The 22,242-nt window shown below is 44.5% G+C and overlaps 1 protein-coding gene across 6 annotated transcripts in view; it reads right to left on the reverse strand.

The window, feature by feature from the left end:
• The window catches only part of LOC146966280 (partitioning defective 3 homolog), a 372,282-nt gene that overhangs the window by 77,717 nt on the left and 272,323 nt on the right, over positions 1-22,242 (reverse strand). For all 6 annotated transcript variants that reach the window (XM_085762582.1, XM_085762580.1, XM_085762578.1 and 3 more), the window contains 2 exons: positions 12,166-12,294; positions 3,048-3,371 (listed from right to left, as the gene is read on the reverse strand). In XM_085762582.1, coding sequence (XP_085618708.1) covers positions 3,048-3,371; positions 12,166-12,294 — 453 coding nt within the window. The remainder of the gene's footprint in view (positions 1-3,047; positions 3,372-12,165; positions 12,295-22,242) is intronic.

Genomic DNA, 22,242 nt, shown 5'->3' on the forward strand with positions numbered 1-22,242 from the left:
AGCTTGTACGTATAATTAACATTCAACACTGAGCTTTCTGCGCCGAAATAAACCCATGAAGGTGAGAACTGATAAAACAAGAGAAAGGAAGAGACGAGATAAGACGGGTTCTTTTGTATGTTACACCGATGAATTTCAGAGAAACTATAATGTGTGTGTGAGCCGGGGCCCAGAGGAGAGGAGGCTAATGTTGAATGTTGAACAGAAACATGGAGCAGGTTTCAAATGGGTAAATCTGAATAAACCAAAACAACCATTAAAGATGTATTTTAAAGTTAGACCGAAGCAGCAGGAGGAACTTGGCCTTGAGCAGATCATTATTAATAGGTTTCCCTACTGTATCCCTACACAGAGCTTATTGACATCCCCACTGAGGATCAATAGCAGGGTGTCTATCACTGACCAACATCTGATCTGAATACAGCGGCCGACTGAAGCCCAATCAAGCGCCGCCTGTCCGCCTCTCTTCAACCAGCTGCCAGGATTATCGCCAGCTTCACTGCGTTGGGAGTGGGACAGTTTACTGTACAGCGAGCGGACGGCTGCTGTGACACAGTGAAGGCCATCCTGAGGAAACAACACGTGGAGGTAACCTTCACTCTGGACGTATAGATCAGTGGCCTTCGCTAAGCCCCACGTGTATTGGCACATGGATTTAGCTTCAGCTATGGGAGAGGCCCGATAACCTTGTCATATCTACTCTGACAGCCACGGGAGGGTCACAGGATGGATACATGTAAATCCTTATAAAAACACACACACACACTCATCACGTCTGCAGTGAAAGGTCACAGGAGGTAAAGCTGCTTGATTATGAATATTAAAATCATGATTATGTCTTTGTGTCTTTGGAAACACGGTACGTTTAAAAAACATTTTATAACTAAGAACTGTGTCGCTAAGTGGCACAGACACTCTTATTTTAATTTATGAACAGGTCAGAGGAGCTAACTAACTAATTCACCAGCCAACAACGACTGATTACAGCGGTGCACCTCAGTCTTTTACTGGTTTCTTGTCGACCCCATGGCACTGCTCTACTGCACTTTTTAAATACCGCTGGTCTCTTTCAGAGTTAAGTCTAGCTGTAGTTGCACAATGGAAAATGACAGAATAATCCCCCCCCCCCCCCCCCCCAATTGTGTTAATGTTAAAGGGATAGTTTAACATTTTGGCAAATTGGCCCATTGCCATAATCCCTATAGTCATAGCAGTAGGTTCGTTACCTTTAATTGTCGGTGAGCAAGCTATTTTTAGAACGGTGGAGCAGAGCCGCGAGCTGCTCAGAGCTCGGTTTCAGAGCTCATCAAACTCATCAAATACACAATCCAACAACTCCACAATGCTCTGGTGGACAAGTTGTGACCTGCACATTCACCACGCTATGAGATAATAATGGACTGTCTTATTTTATTTTACAAACAGAGAGGAGCTAACTAACTAATGCTTTACCACACTTTTTAAAGAATAAAAAATAAAGTCTAGCCGTAGTTGCACAATGGAAAATGACGGAATAATCCTTTTTCTTTCCATAATTGTGTTAGTGTTAAAAAAAAATCTAAATAACAATCAAACTCTGCACAAAGGTTGGTATTATTTGATCCATTTATACCTGCAGTTCCCTCATCAGGACGACTCATCAGTAAAAGATGTGCAACAGCGACTTGTAGTTTTGAAGCCAAGATGTACAGCAGGTTATCAACACATCGAGAGTTCAAAGAGCTGAACTGTTTGATCTATTCCTCAGTTTGCTGATGACAAGTTGTGACAATTATATTGATTTCACTCCGGTGGAGTTTTGTTGGAAGTTTGGTGAAGTGAGGAGTCGTCACGTTGAATGTAGCAGGTTGAGTCACTTTCATTCACAGCACAAGAAACTATGATCCCTTTGTTTCAATTCCTGTTTACCGGAGCTGCCGCAGAAGTGAATAAACAAATAAAAGCGTACAAGACGACTTGCTGATGCTCTGCATGGTTGTTGTCATCGCTTCAGAAATTCCTGTTGACATGGAGGTTATGAGCGATGCAACCCCCTCCACACCCCCCACCCCCCAGCGACATGAAACTGAACTCAGACGCGGCTTGACTCTCGGAGAAAGGTGTTTGAGAGGCCGCGGAGGATTACTGCTGGATCCGAGGATAATGAAAAAAAAAACACACGCTGCCTGATATTAAATTCTAACACATGGAGAACGGCTGATAGGCTGCTGGTGTTGTTTTACCTTGTCTCGGGATTCTGCCTGCTTTGCCTTGTGGGAGAAGCCGGTGATAACGCCGTGTAAAAATTCATTGTGTTCACCGTGCAGCATGACGAGTCACCCATGACACTCAGAGGTGAGCAAATAATCTCACACAACTGGTTCTACATTATAGATGAGGTGTAAACGAACAAGACGAACAGCAGCAAACACAGTCGCAGCAGCGAGGACTATTCATTTAGGTCTGAATGGGTTGCAAAATTCAGGGAATTTTAAAAGTTGGAAACTTTCCATGGGAATTAACGGGAATTAACGGGAATATATGGGAATAAAAATTGAAGGTTGGCCCTTAACATGGCACTTAAATATAGTTGGGGAAAATATATTGTAGCATAATCTTGGCTAAAACAACCAGATTTAAGTATACTTGTACACTTGAATATCTATGCTATTCCTCAATCACATGCACACAGCACACTGCTTACTGCAGAGCTGTTGAGGGCTATTTTCTTTCCCAACATTCATGTTTTTGTTGTTCAGTAAAATAATTGATTGTTCATACAAGAATTAAAACTTGATAAAGTTCTACTCACAAATAAATCTGTTGAAATGTCATGTTCTTTAATTGTATTGTTGTACAAAATATTTACCTTTATGTTTGGATACGATACAGTTTGTTTAAATTACCCCCAATTTCCAGTTCATTCCCATAAATTCCCAATAATTCCCATAATTTCCATGGAAAGTTTCCAATCTGGAATATTTCCAAAATTCCCCACGGAAACATTCTGGAAATTAACCGGATGGAAATGTTCCACCCCTTTGCAACCCTAGGTCTGATTCCCCTACCTGTCTGGGGCTGCGGGGCGTCCGTTGCGAGGCTTGTTGACCTGGGCGTACAGCGCCTCCAGGGGCGGCCCGTTGCCCGGGGGGCCCGGGGGCAGCGGGGGCCCCGGGGGGAGGGGGGGGCTCTGGGGGCTCTGGGGGAGGTGGTAGTGGTGGTGGCTGTACGGCTCCACGCTGCTGCCGTCCAGCGACGAGTCCAGCGACCCGATGCCGGCGTAGGTGTGATCGTCGTCCGAGCTGAAGGTGCCGCTGATCACGTCCTGGATCTCGGCGTACTCCCGCTCCTTCGCCTGGCGTTCCCGCAGCTCCCGAGTCTTGGCCTGAATTCTGTGAAAAAACCAAAACCAAAACATGGGTTTTTATAATAATCTTATTCCTCTAATTCAAACTGAAAAACATTTGCAAATTTCTCATGAGTTTGAGTATTTTTCAAAGAAGCGCTCTTCTTTGCCTTTATCTTAACTTTCTATCTGGCCACATTAAGCCAGTACAAATATTATACAATATTGATCAATTCATAAAAGATTCTTTCTATATCTCCCAGCCAGTGAGTCTCTTTCTTTATTATTTTGGTGGGGGTTAGCTATTTGTTCTGGCTCTGTGTGTTATTTCTACAAGATCAGAAAAAAAGTTTTTTTATAAACCCAAGGCAAATATGATTAATCACAGATGACATCCATTTATTTGTGAAAAATAAATCTACCTGGCAGCAGAAACAAAGACGTTGTATAATGGTATTTGAGATATTGAGTGGGAAGAAGTTCAGAAATGAGACGAGGTTCAGACCACGGATAATATTTCATCTGAGGTTCAGACGCTTCCAGCAGCAGCAGCAGCAGCAGCAGAGAAAGTTTAATCTGAAGATATTGATCAGTCCAGACTTGGGAGGCCACTCCTCCTCCTCAAACTTCTAAAGTGGCTTTCTTCTCTTAAGTGACAGGTAATGAGGATGGAGAAAAATGTCTCCCCCTCTAGTGGGAGAAGCCGTGGAGTGTGTGAGGTTCTCGGAGCCATTAGTGGGCCGAGTGGACTGATCTTATCCCACTGGTGCTCTAACAAGAAGGAGTGAGACAGTCAGACCTCCTCCTCCTCCCCCTCTTTCACTGCAAAAACTCAACATCTGCAAAAACTCAACATCTATCTATTTATATTTATCTTATTTCTTGTCAAAATGTCTAATTTCTAGTCAAAACTAATCTCTTTCCACTTAAAATAAGACTCATCACCTAAAAATTAACTTGTTTTTAGATCATTTTCACTTGTTTCAAACTCATTTTCACTTGAAATAAGTAGAAAAATCTGCCAGTGAAAGAAATTTTTTTGTGAAAGAAGTAAAAAGTGTCTACTTTTTATGTGACGAGTCTTGTTTTAAGTATAATGAGATTGGTTTTGACTAGAAATTACATTTTGACTAGAAATAAGACAAATATCCCCCCCCCCCTTCCGTGCCGCTCCTCTCCATGGGACAACTTCCACACAACAGAGCCTTTCACAGGACCTTTCCTATCTCGGCGAGCGGTTCCATGTGAATGCCCATCTGTCCGCAGCTAACGAGACTCAGTCATGGTGCTGCATGGGAGCTGGAGGAGAGCTGGCATTGTGAGGGGTCAGGGGGGAGGTGGAGAGGAGAAGGGGTGAGGACAGGCGTGGGCGTGGGCGAGGGTGGGTGATGGTGGTGGGGGGGGTGAGTTGACCTCCCACTGCGGTGACCCTGGCAACAGCCACCAGTCTCCTCCTCACTGGTTCCAGATGTTGTATCCTCCGCTGTAGGGTAACACATGGATACAAGCACGCTACCGCTACCTCCCACTGCTGCAAGACTTCCCTGTTACCTCAGGTCATAAGTGACCTCTGACCCCCCTCCAAAGCCCCCCCTCCTCCTCGCTGCTGCTGCTGCTCCTCGCTGATGATTGACAGGTTTAGAACAGAGTGAAAAATCTCCCCCCCTCTCCCCTCCAAGCCTAACTGTCTCTCCCATGTCTGTGTATTTTAATAACAGTAATCACATTTCAAACAATCACCATTTTTCAGTGCCGGATTAACCCAATTCCCACATCCTACCCATAGACTGCCTTGTTTATTTTTAGCCGCCAAAAATCCCATTTTCTCAGCATTATCTGCGGAATGAGATTTTGATGAAGGCCTGATGCAATGTTGCATGATATGCAGTCATCTATAAAGCCCCCTAAGCCGGGCTGGTGTCTCTTTGCATTGTCACGGACCAGGTACCAGCCTGGAAACGATCTACGACTACGAGCACCAGTGTGTGTCTCTGTGTGTGTGTGTCGTCTCACTTTTAGTTTGTGTTGTCAGGAAATAGGACACAGGCCTTACAGGGAGGAAAACACTAATTCCCAGAAGCCCTTTCACCTGCCATCTGGCTAAAGTGATGTCAGATCTCTGCCAGGAAGGAGCAGACAATGATGTTACCACAGGTTCACGGAAGTCCACTGGGACCCCGAGCCCCTCTGGCGTTTTATGGACTAATCAAATTCATAAAAACGGCAATATTGACATTTGGGATGAGATAATGGCCTCGGCTAGACTGGCGACATGAAGCTAGAAGAGAGACAGAGAGAGAAAGACTTCTCTCGCAGGCCTCGGGAGTCTGACGTGGATAAAGCTAATAGGTGCATTTCAATAAAAGGGGAATTAACAAGCAAAGATGCCACAGAGAAAATTGCAAATAGAGCCGTCCAATGCGGGGACTTATTTTTTTTATAAACTCATCAAATTTGGAAATTAGTTTTTGTTTCAATTCTTGACGTCCATCTGTGTGTTTGTAGAGAAAACACATCCACGGACTGAAGCTGTCATTCAGCGGCGAGGAGCTCATTTCAACTGGGTCTGGCTGCCAGAAAGAAAAAAAAAAACTGGACAATGATACAGAGTTGGGTTTCAGTTGGTGGGGTCTCTGAGGTATATTCCCTGACAGACGACTTCTACCGATGTGTCAGGAATAAAACATGTCATGAAAATTACATGTATATGGATCGACTCTGCACTGTGAGCAGGTGCGTGTTAGGAAATTCAAAAGCTTCATTCATCCTGTGACACATCTCATCTGACTGCAGAGGATGGGGCTCAAATAACTTTGGTTTTCCTTTTAATTCTCAATCTGGTGAAACGTGAAACGTCTCAACAGCTGTTAGATTGCTGTGAAATTCAGTAAAGACATCCAGGTGAAGGTTCCCCTCAGGATGAAATGTTTTATCATCTCTTTTTATTTTCATTCATCATCATCATCAGGTCAAAATTTGAATATGTCCAACACTCTAACACTGTGTAGGCTCACAGAGATAATACTCTGGCTGTAGACACTATATCACTATATTGTATCATATAACTATATAATATACACTACTCACAAAAAGTTAGGGATATTTGACAAGAAAAGTTCCTGCTACAGTGATATTCTATCATGAAAGCCTTTTAAGTAGAAGGATGCAATGGTCATTTCTTTATCTCAAACAAAAGCTAACAACAGTGGTGGCTATAGCACAACAAACATCTCAATGTCTCAATAACTTGATCAGTTTGATCAAAGTGCTGTCTTGGTCTCATGACCATGAGAGAGAAGAGGACTGTATACAAATTGTCATCGAACCAGAACGTTTAGTGGTTCAATGACAACTGAACCACTAAATCAGACGGTGCTTGTGATGTTTGTGGTTAATCACCTTGTTAGAGAACAGCATGTTATTCAATAAGGACTGAAACATTGGACATGTGCATGCAAAAGTTTAGAGAAGGTTAAATTAAGTTTACCCGTAAAGGTTATATTGCATTTTAGGTGCATTCTGAAATTTAAAGCAGAAGTAAGCGATATTTTTTTGTTAATATAAGTCTTAAATAGTTATATCTTCCAACAGCAATCACTTATATAGAGTGTTTGGACCGAAACACGGGTCTCTCAGTCACTCTGCTCTGCTCTGAGCCGAGGAGAAAACTTTTCTCGTATCCTACAAGTTTTATCCAATGAGGAGAGAGAACGGCATGAAGGGCTGTGTGTGCAGCCAAGGGATGCGCCTGAATGTGGTGACGTAGGGACGAGGGCGGGGGCTGCTAACTCCATCGGCTGACAGGAAGTTAGCCAAAACGACCGGATCGCTTACTTCTGCTTTAATCCAAAAGCCAAATATCCCTAACTTTTTGTGAGTAGTGTATATTATATCACTGTATTGGTCACTATATCTACAAATACATATGAGGAAAACATATAGGAAAAGTCCACTCTGACTTACAGTAGGGGATGACAAAGGATGAATTATCTTTTTTAATAGTTTTTCAAAGAGATTGGTTAACAAGAGCTACTGTAAGTACACCTGATCTCCTTGTTACTGTAGAGAAGTTATTCTGACAACATGAATAAAAACACATTATACAAGTATTTCATTTGGGACGGGGTTGGAGTGTTGTACTGTAATATTCTCATTAGCTCCAAACTCTCACACCTGCCAAATGCGTTCCTTCTTGGGCAAAACCTGCGACGGCTGCTCCACTTCCAACTCCCCTCTCCTGAGAGACCACCCCCACAATGTACCATATATACTCCATTAGCCAATTAATGGCCCAGCATGTTAACACTGAGGAAAGTGCTGCCCACACTAAACACGTTATTACTGTACAGGCCCAATTACCAGCCCTTCTCTCCTCTCTTCTCCTCTCATACGGGAGGAGAGGACACTGCAGCTCTTAATGCAATCAGCCCAGGGAGGTTTCATTTCGAAAAAAAAAAAAAAAGGGGGACAAGGCAGCTTTAGTGTTTCACAGCAGCCCCCGCTGTGGATCTTCATTTTTATTTTAATTATACAGATGACGGCGGAGAAGATAGAGGAGTATTACATCAGTAATTGCGGCGTTTTCTTTTGTGTTGTCCACATTTTCGTGACCTCACACGCACCTTTAAATCAGAATCCTCGCTTGTTCTTCATAACAGAGCAGAGGAAAGGCATTTCCTCCAGGCCTGACAGTCTAGACAGTCTAATGCTGAGGCTTTCAGGGCAGCTGAAGTTCAACTCCTAATCCACTGACTGACCATGTCTTCAAGAAAATTAGGTGTCAGCCAGATACAGCCATTCTTCCTTTCTTTCCCTTAACGTCTTTATTTTTTATTCTCACAGTCATTGTCACTAAACTGAGGCTGAAAACGTCAAACTCCTGCACAACATGAACTAAAGCTACAAAGTTGTAACAACGCTGTTTCGTTCCAGCAACCAGAGAAGTGTCACGTTAAGTAATTACTTTAACATATTATATGTGCAGAATGAGAAGGCTGGTGTAAAGTGGGAGCGAGGTGTCAGTCCTCCCTCTCCCCTCGGAATAAATCTCATTGTTTATCCAACAGGGCTGTTGTTTTGGACCGACAGACTCCTCCATATGTTTGACAGTGTTTAATCTAACCAAAAGGAGGCGTGGAGGAGGAGGAGGAGGTGGGTGGTGGTGGGTGGGGAGGGGGGTGTCTGTACTCTCAGACACTCATTTTGAAGTCAACAGACTTTGTAGAGTTTGAAAGGCTGTCTCTTCAATATGCATTGTTACCACGGTGGATGAAACAGAATGTATTTGCTCTCTAACTTTCTCATCCAGCTGCCTTGAATAGATCTTTCTTTTCAGCACCCCCCCCTCCACACACACACACACACACACACACACACACACACTCCTCCTTCCCCATCAAAACATGTTCCATTGTTCTGAAGTGCAGATGGAGGGCAGAACGTATCTGAATCTAATCAAAGTGCAGTAAATGACTCTGCGTGCAGCTGTCTGTGCAGAATCGCAAAACTCTGATAGCCTTTTTTTCCTATGTGTGTGTGTGTGTGTGTGTTGACTCTCGGCCCATAACGGCGTAATGCAATCACACAGAGATAATTGTCCAAGTTTCGTGGTGTTAATTCGCAGTGTTAATAATCACATTAACTTGCTGTAGGTATCAATATAATTACAAATGTAATCACACTTCCCAATCAGCCAGTTGTAGCTTCCCTTGAACTCTCTATGCAAATGAGACTCAAATAGGATACTGAAATAATGAGATGGTTTGACAAAGTGGAATGATAACGCCGGTGCCACAATCACTGTGAAAGGGAAGGATCTGCCTTCTGGCAAACTTTCTTTTTTTTGTGTGTGTGTGTGTGTGTGTGTGTGTGTGTGTGGACGCCGGACGAACAAACGAACGAACGTAGCATAATAAAAAAAGACCGAATTCTCCTAATCCTTGTTTGTTGTTTGTCAAAATATGAATTCTGCTGACCGACCCTCTCCTGAAACACTGCTCAAGTTTTGTTTGTGGAGAGTCAGCAGGAAGTCTAACAACAGAGAAGAGGAAACAGGCCACACACACACACACACACAGACACACACACAAAAAAAGTCAGTGATGTGCTCTGCTGCGGTCTGGGGAACGGGAACAAGGCGAGTGGCAGTGGAGTGCTGGCCGCTGATTAGAAGCCAACCGGAGCCCAGCAGATAAGAGAGAATGGACATCATAATCAGCCTCCACAGAGAAAGACAGAGAGAATGAAGTTCAGTTCAGGCGGAAAATGAGGAAGGAACATTGTCAGGTCGTCTTTGTGCGCTCTCCACTTTGGCCGGGAAAATATAGTTTCAGGGCGAGAGCATGTGCAGAGATAAGTCAGAGGCTGATAGAAGCTGCACCAACACCACCTGCCCTGCGTGTGTATGTGTGTGTGTGTGTGGCTCTCTCTTCTCTCCCCCGGTGGCCTCGCATGAATGAGGGCCACAGCCACAGTAACCACCCAGGGTCCAATCAGAGAGCTTGTTGTCTCCAAAGCCCCTCTCAACGTGAGCCAATCAGATAGGGGCGTCTCGGGGTGCTGTCCGCCGGCATAAAGAAACCACAGTAATGGCTGCCGCCGCTGGGCTGAACAGTGGTTTAGAGAAAACAGCCTGAACCGCGGGATCTAATGCTGCTTTGATGAGACATGAAACAGCCAATCACAGGCTGCGGTGGAAAATCTGCCAGATTTTTTCTTTACTTTTTTTTTTTTTTAAAGCAAAACAAACACGGCTGATAGATAACCGCTCCTCGTCGAGTCGCTGCTCTGCTGCTCCGGTAATAAAGTCAAAGTTTTATGTACTGCCTCCTCCATCACGGCCGACAAGTTATCAATTAGAAGAACATTCTTACCCAAAATAAACTCCTTGCGTCTGTCAGGACCGCAGGCCAAACCATAAATGGCATGAATCATATCAAGGTCAGAGTTTTAAATATATAACCGAAGCCGCCTTATTGCAGGGCAGAGAGGGCAGGTTTTATGAATTAATCTGTCTCACCTCCTCGCTGACTCCTATTTTGAATCGCTAAAAGCCCCTGTCAGAAGCGTCTGCTTGAATTAATGATCGCTAATGTCAGCCGAGCCGGGAGTTTGGCTGCGGCCCATCCCCGGGGTCGCGCGGACACGTTGCGCCGGCTGACGATTTGCCAGCTTCAGAAACCTGTTACAGTCCGATCCATAATTTCATAAACGCGCTGTGAAAATGGTCCTGTCTCCGTGGCAGCGGCGTAATCAATCAAGACTGTGTTTCCTTAAGCGGAGACCTACGACAATCAAACGCGGCACCTTGGGAGTGCGATATAGTAATGCAAGGCCCCCCAAAAAAATACAAGAAGTAATGGATTTCTGAGCTGTCGTCCCGCTGAACCTTAATGCTTTGAATATCGACTTGGCTTCATGGCAGGTTGGTTTATTATTACCCACCGCCATTTCCCTCAGGATTCCCTTTCCATTAACCATGGGACAATCCTGGCCTGGGCTGAGTGATGGGATTTGGGAACAGGTACAAAAAGAAAGAATTAGGTTGCCCTCCAGCACATGGGAGCTGGGACTGGAGCTCACACATGCAGAACGGACACAAACAAGACAGCGAATGAGAATGTGCTGTAAGACAAAGCAGCAGACAAAGAATCTGGTTGACAGTGGTGGAAGAAAAAGAAGCAGGATTTAAATAGAGAATGTGTGTGTGTGTCTGTGTGTTTTGTGGGCGAAGGCGAAGGCGAAGGGGGCTGCAGCAGCTCTACACATCTCATGCCCGCCGCCGCTGTGCATCTGTGTTGATTCTGCTGCTTAGCATGACAGTCGTTTGGGAGCCGCTCAAAGGGGGACAGATCTGGATGGAGAGCCAGGTCCGCCGGTCTCCGGGGTGCAGCGGAGGGAAATATGTTGGGCCCTCGGCCAGAGGAGGGGGCTCGCATCCTCGCATCCGCCGTGGTGGAGAGGAGGACCATCACCGCAAGTCAGAGCTGAATACTGACAAGCCATGGAGCTACAGCTTTTTCACCAGGGCCTCCAGATGTTCCATTCAGCAGGGAAGAGGCCCTTTGTGAGTGGTTTTTTGTGCATATACTTGTTTGTGTTGGTGCCACTGTGCGTTTTCGACAGCCATCCACCCCCCCCTATAAGAGGGAGCGGTATCAAGCCCTATTGTTTTTATTCAATTAGCTGTCATTACCAACCGCAGTTTGATTACTGAGTTCATTTGGCTGGTGGGGGAACAATGGAGGCAGCAAGCTGTCTTTTCATCCACCCTGCCACCAATATTGTCTTCCCCGCTGGAGAGAATTAAATGGGGCTTGTCTGTGAGGGATGAGGCAGCACGCGCCGCAAGGAAAAAAAAACAAAAAAACCCCAATGCTTTGCCTAATTCTTCTGGACGTCCTGATGTCCACAAAACACCCGAGGACACGGAGCCAAGAAGGGCCGCGGAGAAAGGAGCCGGGTATTCTTGAGCGATTAGCAACCTGGGAGAAGACAAATGCTCGGGCTCCATCGATTTCACTATTACAACGTGCACCATTCAATCACGCCAAATCCACAGGGGCCTCGCGAGCAGCATTAGGAGGTCAGTGCCTCTGAATGGCAACAGGAAACAACAATCCATAAATGATCTATTTAATGTACTGATATAAAAGAAAAAAAGGACGTTTCACAAATTGACATCTGAGTGCTTTCCCAGAATTCCCCCCAACCTTGCTCCACCATTTTGTTAATTAGGTAGTTTGCTAATTTTCCTTTCAGCCGTGTCCCCCTCTTTTGTTCAGCCGGGGACTTAATTGTTGAGGCTTTTAGCAACACAAGCTCAGTCTATAAGCACTCACCTCTCTTGTTCCAGCCTCATCCGATGGGTCTCCTCCTCTGACGCCTGCATGTCCTCGGCTTTAGTTTTACCGGAGCTCTTCCTCTCCATCCTGTCCCCCGGCCGCTCGTCCTTTCGGTGCTTCACAAACCTGAGTAAAAGAGAAGGGCAGAGAGGATTTAATTGAGGCCCAAGCTTTAGTTTTTTTCTCCCCCAGCAGCAGCAGCAGCAGCAGCAGCAGTGTGTCTATTCCTTTGTCCAGGAATTTCATTTGAAATACTCAGTAGGAAATTAAAGTGTCAAACTGTCAAAATCTTCAGTTTGTAGTTGGGAGACAGCAGGAGGCTCCCTGGGCACCCATTGGTTATTGGTAGAGCAACTTGGCCTTTTTCATATAAATGTAATAAAAATGCAGCAAGGCATATCAGGAGATAACTCAAGACTCAGGTCCACAGGACGGTGGAGACGAGATGCAGTGTGTGTGTGTGCAGGAAGCCAACGAGGGGCCTGGAGAGCTCGATGCACTGCAGCTGAACAAAACACACAAGTAAATAAAGGAAACGTCTCTATCACTGCTGAAAATACACACAACACGTCGTGCACTCACAGAGAAACTCCTCACAAGTCTTTCCAGGAGGATGTGCTTCTCATCAGTGTGTTGGAAAAAGATCTCAAATATAATATTTTTTTTTGTAATCTTGTGTATTTGCAGATATCTGCTGTAAATCTGCTTATTATGAGCGCATCATTTCAAATAATATTTGTCTCAAAGACCCCTGAGCTCCCCCCGTCTCCCCTTCCTCAGCTGAGTTTGTGAGAGGAGCAGTGACAGCTCAGGATTTAGTTTGGAGTGCGAGGGCGGGGGACAAACTACCTGCAACCCGGGTGAAATGTAAGCAGAGGAAGTGGCATCATTTGTAACTTTCTAGACGGTGTCGCAAACTTTTACATTTTAATGACGGGAGTGACACGCCGGTGGCAGTAAATCCGTGACAGCTTTACAGGAGGTGAGAATAAGCCAAGCCGATGATCGTAAATTCCTCTGGTCGGGGGCCGAGCCCGGCGCTCCACGAATAAATGACTGGTGACTCCGAGTGTGAGAAAATGATTGGGGGATAGAAAAATAGAAAAGGACGCGTTCAGTTGACAGGAGGATAGTACATCCATCCACAGAGCTCCACACACACTCACACACGCACATGTCGTCTGACTCAGTGGCTGAGACTTTATTATTCACAACAAAGTGCCTTGTGGGTAACGCTTCGATCTGATGCCAACTTTATACATGTGCGCGGAGTTTAGGGATGAAAGATGAAACTCTCTGATGAGGCAGAACGGGAAAGGACAATATCATGATGAAAGCGTGATGTCATTTCCTGTTGCTCCACACTGAGGCCAGCTGTGGAGGAAGTGCTAAACGCCAGGATACAGAAAAAGGAAGCATTACAGACAGATATCCAGGAAGTGCACATGATGATCATTTCACACAAGGACATCTGTACACCATATACTGTAGAGCAGACTGATCTTTCCTGTGTCTGCTATGATACATAATGTAATGGATTGGTTGTCAATACACATATATATCTAAATATGAACCTGTGAAGACTTATTAAAGGGATAGTTCACCCAAAATTGAAATTTCACTCATTATCTACTCACCCTCATGTGGACTAAGGGCTGGGAGAAGTTTCAGAGTCCTCCGTGGCTTCTTGGAGTTACAGGGGGTCTCGGCATAGCACTGCATGTCCATATAACGGTTGCAAATGGATACCAACTGTCTTCGAGAAGCTTCCGCTACAAACAAGCTTGAAATATAGACTAATTTAATTTTTTTACGGGACAATTTCACATTTCAGGGCTTCAATACAAGAGGGACATTACATACGAGCAGCATGGAGGTATTTGGATGTTTTTTGGTGTGTCTTTTTGTTACAAAGACAGTTGGTATCCATTTGCAACCGTTATATGGACATGCACCGCTATGCCGAGACCCCCTGTAACTCAGAGAAGCCACGGAGGACTCTGAAACTTCTCCCAGCCCTTAGTCGACATGAGGGTGAGTAGATAATGAGTGAAATTTCAATTTTGGTTGAACTATCCCTTTAAATAATATAAGCATCTGAACAGCATGTTGATACACGCTGGTAACTATACCAGCAGGGATTACTGTATCTTACACAGGAGGTGAGGACTGGTCATTGTATAGACATGAATGTTGTAGTTGTAATTGAGGTTGGGCGTTTATAATCAAGGCAGGGCATCGGTTAATTGCGTCTTTTAATGGCGCCTTAGGAGGGTGAAGCACGGGAGGCTCGACTAAGACCATTAATTAAAACCAAATCAGACTCACAGGTAAATATGAAGGAATATCTGAGAGAAGCGATGTGTTCAACATGCTGTAAGTGAACAACTTGACTCAGACATCACATCTCAAATGAAAACAGAAGAAGCCACTCAGCAGCTGCTGCAGGATATGAGCTGACCCGGAGGCAAAGAGCCAAGCTGCACACAAATAAATCTCTCTATGTAACAATATGAATGCAATTATAAAGTCTGGAGATGATGTGCAATCCTGTTTTGATTGCATATTATCTCAACTGCTCTGAAGTGCATCTCGGCCATGATGGAGAGATTAAACGAGGTATAAGAACACAAACCGTCTCTTGCCTGAGGAGAAGCTGAGAAGGATCTGGGTAAGATCAATGTTTACATGAGCTGAAACTAAACTTCTTAAAACAAGAAACTACTGGAAGTCAGAACGTGCACACATTTCTGGTATATGTTTTCGTACTAACTTGTCACATGCTACAAGCTTCAAATGTGAAAACTCAATAAACTATTTAAGCTCTGCAAACCTTGTATGTTTTGATTTTTAGGGCTCATGATTGTCAGGCTGGTGGAAACCAGGCCACTTACTGCAACAAATATGATGATTGTAGAGACGAGGCAATAACAGGAAGTGTACGGGCATCGGGGAGTGTGGTCACAAGTGACAAGAAATTCAATAAATATAATCACAGAAAAGGACTGAGGTTTTATTGAGTGTTTGTATAGAGTAATGTAACTCGATGTTCCTGTATTGTGAACACAGACATTGATTATGACGTTCCTCGTGGGCTTTTTTTTTTTTTTTTTTTGAGGAAATCCCGCTCAATTTCAGGCGGTGGCGGGACAGGAGGAAGCGTTAAGCTCTGCAGCCTCTCAGCCTCACGGTTTATTTTTACCTTCCTCAGAGCTGAGCTTTATTTGACAGTTTGAAAACTTTCTCCCAAAGCCGGGAAAAGAAAAAATCACATCAGACAAGGTTGACTTTGGGCCAGTTAGACGTGAATAAATTCATGAAATGGGAGAACTGTTTCCCTCACAGATGTTTATTATTCAACTTTACATTAAAAGCAGCCAGGAGCTTTGTGCAAATGGCTTCTCTGTGGTACAGCGGCTGCTTTGGAAGTGTAATCTTTTGAATGTGCTGCGGCCTGGTGGGAGATCCCAGTTTGTGGCAGCGCGGGGAGGGTGAGCCGGCGGGAGGCTGAGCCATGCAGTGATATGTGGCTTTCTTTTGTAGCACAGATAGCATACATTACCTGATTAATTAATCAACAAATGGCTCTGGTAAGGGCATAAAAACTGTTGAGCTGGGGGGCCGGGAAGGCTAATAATAGTCAACCTGCTATCTATCACCGGGGCAGGTGGCAGTTGCCCTCACCTCACTTCAAAGACTTTCATTAACTTCCTCAGGAACATTCACCTTCCTCCTTTTCTTTCTCTGACCCCTCCTAAAAAAAAACATAAAATAACCTGAAGGAGACAAACTCAGCATTTTTCTTCTCCTTCTTCTGGATCGACATTAATACAGTTAGGGATTTGTCATAGTGGAACATATTGGCGGATTAGACTGAGCAGGAAGGACCCTGGGCGTGCAGCAGCTCCCATATGAAAGGCTATTCCCCCACCGCCGGTGGCTGGAGAAGGAGAAGGAGGGCCCACATCAAAGCGGAGGCGGAGGAGAGGGACGATCCTACCAGAGCTATTAGAAGGCTCGGGACACTCGCCGCTTCATTGGCGACAACGCGGCTCTGCCCTTCACTCGAGCGCGGGAGACCGTCATGGAACACGGGATTAGCCACCAAACCATCAATGACGCACAAACTCCGATGTAATATTTCTACACTTAACATTTACTCAGAGGGGAGAGAGAGCTCAGAGATCTGTGGCAGCAGCAGTGTGTGTGTGTTAAAGGGATAGTTCAACATTTTGGCAAATTGGCCCATTGCCATAATCTCTTTAGACTTAGCAGTAGGTTCATTACCTTTCATCGTCGGTGCAAGCTATTTTAAGAATGGCGGAGCAGAGCCGCGAGCTGCTCAGAGCTACGCTACAGAGGCCAATGGGATTTCTTGGTTTCCCTCAACAAACTCATCAAATACACAATCCAACAACTCCAAAACGCTCTGGTGGACAAGTTACGAGACAGAGTTGTTTTAGAGGTAAATTCACGCAAAACCACTGATAAGCGTTGCCTTCAGTTTTTCATCAGCAGTCTCTGTATTTACCTCTAAAACAACTCTGTCTGGTAACGTTCTGCTATTATCTCATAGCGTGGTGAATGTGCAGGTCACAACTTGTCCACCAGAGCGTTTTGGAGTTGTTGGATTGTGTATTTGATGAGTTTGATGAGGGAAACCAAGAAATCCCATTAGCCTCCGTAGCTCTGAGCAGCTCGCGGCTCTGCTCCGCCGTTCTAAAAATAGCTTGCACCGACAATTAAAGGTAACGGACCTACTGCTATGATTATAGTGATTATGGCAATGGGCCAATTTGCCAAAATGTTGAACTATCCCTTTAAACCCACAAACTGTCCCAACTCTCTCTCTCTCTTTCTCTCTCACACACACACCTGTCTCTGGGTGATAAGTGTCTCATTGGAGAAATGAAGGGGAATCTGATACAAGAGAGGAATGATCCTGAGCTCATCTGAGTGTGAGGAGAGAAGAGAGAAACTTGTTTCTATGAAAACTCTGGAGCCCCCGTATTGGCACATTGGCATTAATCAGGGCTGGCAGCAGGATACTTGTATTGAGAATGAGGTTGTTGAGGCTTGATAATAAGATATTGATTGGCAGCTGCAAGTCCTGGGGAGAATGACAATGGAGTACGCACAGATACACCGCGGTTTGGCAAGGAGAACTTGTTCTGGCCCAGAAAGTCTGACCAGTCAGGTTTTTTTATTTTTATAAAATGTAAAAAAATGCGACCTTCGAATTTCTATGTCATTGTTTTAATATAATCTAAATTCAACACAAGTACATGAGCTATTAAATTTCAGCATGAACACCCATTTTTTGACCTTGCAGCACAGTAGCAGACTGTGTTACCTCTCCCCTCGGCTCGCTGGTCGAAAGCCTACCTCTGAATTAAGATGATTCTGTTAAATGGCCATTTGACTTGCAACGGTGGCTATTTGAGCAACAGCTGGACGTGCCCGTTCGAGCCGGTTGAACAATGATCAGCCATTTACATCCTCATAAAGCTCTGATCTTCTCCTGCTTCCCTCCACTGGACCGAAACTCCTTGTTTAATGATCCGTTCCCGAGCATCTATCTCGCCGTGGCAGACGGCAGCAGGTAAGAAGAGTGATGAATACACAAATGCGCGGGGGCCGTCCAAAGACAAAGAACAATGAGGAGAGAGAGAGAGAGAGAGGCAGAGAGAGATGTAGATCGCACAAGCCACCTGGGTGGAGGGAGGCTCCAGGTGAAGATTACAGAGAGCAAACACACAACAGCTGTGTAAGATACAGCAGGTTAGTGATACACAGACACACACACAGGATCCAGATATGAGCTTTGGGCTGCGTTCACAGCTCTGTGCTGTTTGATACTTGATTGGCCATTAAACCTAAAGTTATATATGATAACATGTGTCGGGCCATATACATATAATATCTGCTTTATTCATGCTATAATGTCCACTGATGCAGGGAAACACTGGGAGTAAAATTGAAGTGTTCAATCAAAGTGTCATGCGCGAGACATCTGCTCGACAGCATCTCATAAAATAAACGTCTTCAAATAGTGATGTGCATTAAGCAGAACTCTCTGTATGACTGGGCTGTACTGTATGTATGTATGTATCTGCTTTCACTAGAAAAGAAGTCAGTAAATATGTACTCCATGTGATGCGATACATCATCTTAGATCACTGAAAACAGAAGGGTTTATACCACGAGCAGTGGATGCCTCATACATCATCTTCATTGATTTACAGGGTAATAATACTTCAAGGCTGCAGCACAACACAACAGAGGAGTAAAAAAAAAAAAAAAAAAAAAGTCAAAGACTGAATTTCAACAGAGTGGAGAAGAGGGAAAAAAAAAGGAAATTATGCAAAGCCCTCAAAGCTAGTTTGATTGTTACAATCATTTAATCTGCCGAGTAGATTTGAGAGAAGCAAATCTGTTTTGACGTCCGTCCTCCGTGGGGAATTTTTTGTGGTTTGCACACAGGATGCTGCAAACCTGGGGAGAGAGGACAGCAGGAAGAGCTTCCTCTAAAGTCTGTGGTGTTTTGTTTTTTTAAAAAGACGAAGCGAATCGGGCTTTAACCTCACGACAGTCACACTCCCCCTCCCCAGTTCAATCCTTTTGATATTATTCAGACCTGCAAATGGAACAGGTGAGTCAGAGAGAGGGGAAAAATGACTGCATCAGTCTATCAGTTTGAGTAAGTGATGAGAGGATAATTTCAAGGGCAGACAGAGAGAATCATTATGGTTTCTGCTCGGCGAACCTGAAAGTTAATCCAAATCTCCCAGGGCGAAGTCTCCAACACACACACACACACGCACATACACACAGACGTCTGATGTGGTGACTGAGCTCCCTGTCCCCTGAAACTGTATTTGTCACTGTCAGAAAGTGAAGCAAGCTGTGCCTCCTGCATTTCATTGTGATAATCCAGAAAGCACCATAAAAAATATATATATATATATTTTATTTCTCAGAGAAGAATCGAGAGACTTTATTATCATTTTATTTACGGCTAAAACTACACAGCAGAAAGTTAAGACTGACACAAACCTGGGTTTCTGCACCCAGGGCAACACCCTGACACTGGCATGTAATTTTAATAGTGCCTTGTTAGGAAGGTGAGGCTCCTCAGGTGTTGTTGCAGCTGTGGTGGAAAAAAACACACACACACACACACACACACACACACACAGACACTCTACCTGTGGTGAAACATGGATGCCGTGTAAAAAAGAATCCAATAAGACAAGTCAGAGAGAGTAAAAGAGAAAGTTTTTTTTTCTTGCCTATGAATCAGACTGTGACCCTGCGATCGTTAACAAGCGTTAAAGGGGCATTCGTTATCATCGAGTGGCCTTAATGTTGCCAACCAGCGGTTTCCAAGGGACACCGGGCCCAGAGAAGTACGGGAGGATGTTCTCCCGTCATTCCTCCAGCTTCGAGCCACCACCAGACGATTATCTCCTTCCCTGCGGAACTCATTATCTGCAACCTGTAATGTCAGTCAGCGCTTTCCCTGCTCAGCCAGACCTCTTTTAAATTAGAAATCTACTATTAGACGCATCTGTTAGGGAAAAAAAGAAAAAAAAAAGGAGGAGAAAGACAGCAACCTGAGCTTCATCAGTGAATGTCAAGATAAGGCATCTCCTCTGTGGATTCACACCCCTCCCCACCGTCCCCCTTGTGTGGTTCATGATATGGATTGTGCCTATAGAATAACACAACTCTTAATGCAGTCGCACATCGCTTCGCCTTGTGCAGGGACGCTGCCTCTTACAGGTCACTGCGAGATGTGACATCCCTGTGCTTTCACTTCAGTGGACAAGAGGCTCGCGCACACTAAACCAATCGATTTCCACCCGGAGGAAAGAGGAGGGAGGGGGGTTGTTGATTGGCTGCAGCTCTGAGATTCCTCCACCGACGGTGTGAAAACAGTGGGGAGAGGTACAGGAGGAGAGAGGGGGGTGATGGGTAGGAGTCGAAATGGTTCATGCCGGGTGGGAAAGGCATGACATGCATTTATTCATGACATCAGGCCGAGCAGCGGCGGGGGAGAGGGTGGCGGTGAGGGGTTTGGGGGACGACAGCGCCACGGGGTGAGATGGAGTCAAAAACGATTCTCACCAGAAACTCTCAGGTCGCCCAGCTGAGCAGAGAGGACGCCGCCGCCGCCGCCGCGTTTCGAGAATACTCGGTTTCGGTGACGCTCTACTCTACGTGGCGTCGCACCACAAAGAAAACAATGAAAAAGCAAAAAAAAAAAACAATTTGCAGGTACATGAATTGCATCCCATCTCACATCATTGTATTTAAATGACAGTCTTTTTCTTCAAGCAATATCTCTGTCCCCACCTGTTTACCATAAAGAGGTTATTGTATGGAAATGAAGATTTTCGGGCTGCATAGAAATTGATGCTATAATACCCTTTCACAAAATCGTTTTCATCTTCAGATTTATCTTTTTCTTCCTGCTGTGTCAGTCACTATTTTCTGTTATTTTTGTTACCCCCCCCTCTCTCTCTTCATCCATCTGGCTCACACTGTGTTTCTTTCTTTCAGGCCTGTATGTTGTGTTGTTGTCTGTGTGCAATCACCTGATCGACAACTGCATTCCTCCACTTGTCTACTTGTTAGTATGTAGACATAGATAACCAGAGACAAACAGAAGCCTTTTACCATCACCAACAACACCGCCAAGGGGGGAGGAGGAGGAAGAAGGGAGGAGGAGGAGGAGGAAGGGGAGGGGGGAAAAAAGGGTGAGGACTAAAATAAATATATGCGTGTGAAGAATGGTCAGTCACAGAGAGCTGCGAGGCTATTTTCGGGTGATATCCCATCCTACAGATACTTCATTGTTTGTTTGTGCCATTATATGTGAATACATGGGTGTGTGTGTGTGTGTGTGTGTGTGTGTGTGTGTGTGTGTGGAGGAGGGTATGGTAGATTTTCAACACTCTGGTAACAGAGTTAATCCGTTCTTATTGAGAAATGTCCTCTGAAGCCACAGACACCCGACACAGAGCTGCAGCATCCAACATGATAGAATTACATCAGAGTGAATGGCTGATTCTCTCTGCCTTCAAACTAACAGCTATCAGTATCAAAGCAACTGTTGAGCTCAATAACAGTGTGTGCATGTGTGTGCGTGTGTGAATGTGTGTATGTAAGTCAATTAGGGTTGCAAAATTCCGGGAATTTTCAAAGTTGGAAACTTTCCATGGGAATTAATGGGAATATATGGGAATTAACGGGAATATATGGGAATAAACTGGAATAAATCCGAAATTGAAGTTTGGCCCTTAACAGGGAACTTAAATTTAGTTGGGGAAAATATATTGTAGCATAATCTTGGCTAAAGCAACCAGATTTAAGTATAGCCTACTTGTACACTTGAACATCTATTCTACTTGCAAATAAAATGCAAATAAATCTGTTGAAATGGCATGATTTTTAATTGTATTACATGGATGTCTGCTTATGTTTGGATACGATGCAGTTTGTTTAAATTACCCCCATGAAAACTTTCTGGAAATTTGACAGATATTTACTGGAAATTTTCCACCCCTTTAAAATCAACATTTATTGACTTTAGGATTGCAAAGTTGTTGCATGTGAACAGGCCTTGTGTGTGTTTGCAAGCTGGAGAAGCAATGTGCATTCATCACACAGTGTGCCAATTATTCATATTTAAGCAATAGCAGGTACACACAAGCATCTGTGTGTGTGTCTGTGTGTGTGTTTTATCTATATGTGTGTGCCTGTATATCAAGGGACAGCTTGGCTTGTCCATATTTCAAACAGCCTGTGCAATACAAAGGACGAGGCCCAGCCCAACATGATTGCCTTTAATGTTTCACATAAATCACTTAGTTGTGTGCGCGTATGTGTGCATGCGTGCTTGCATGTGTGTGTGCAAGGAGAGGGAGGGGGTGTTTCTGCACACACTCAAAGGAACGTTTCAAATCCCTGACACCACTGATTAAAGCCTCTCATTACAACACAAATAAACAGTCTAAACGCATTCATACGTCCATTTGTTAAAGTGTATGAGTGCAGTGGAGAGGATGG

The sequence above is a fragment of the Trachurus japonicus genome, chromosome 20 (assembly GCF_045865225.1).
Source record: "Trachurus japonicus isolate A0001 chromosome 20, Traja_1.0".
Lineage (NCBI taxonomy): Eukaryota > Metazoa > Chordata > Actinopteri > Carangiformes > Carangidae > Trachurus > Trachurus japonicus.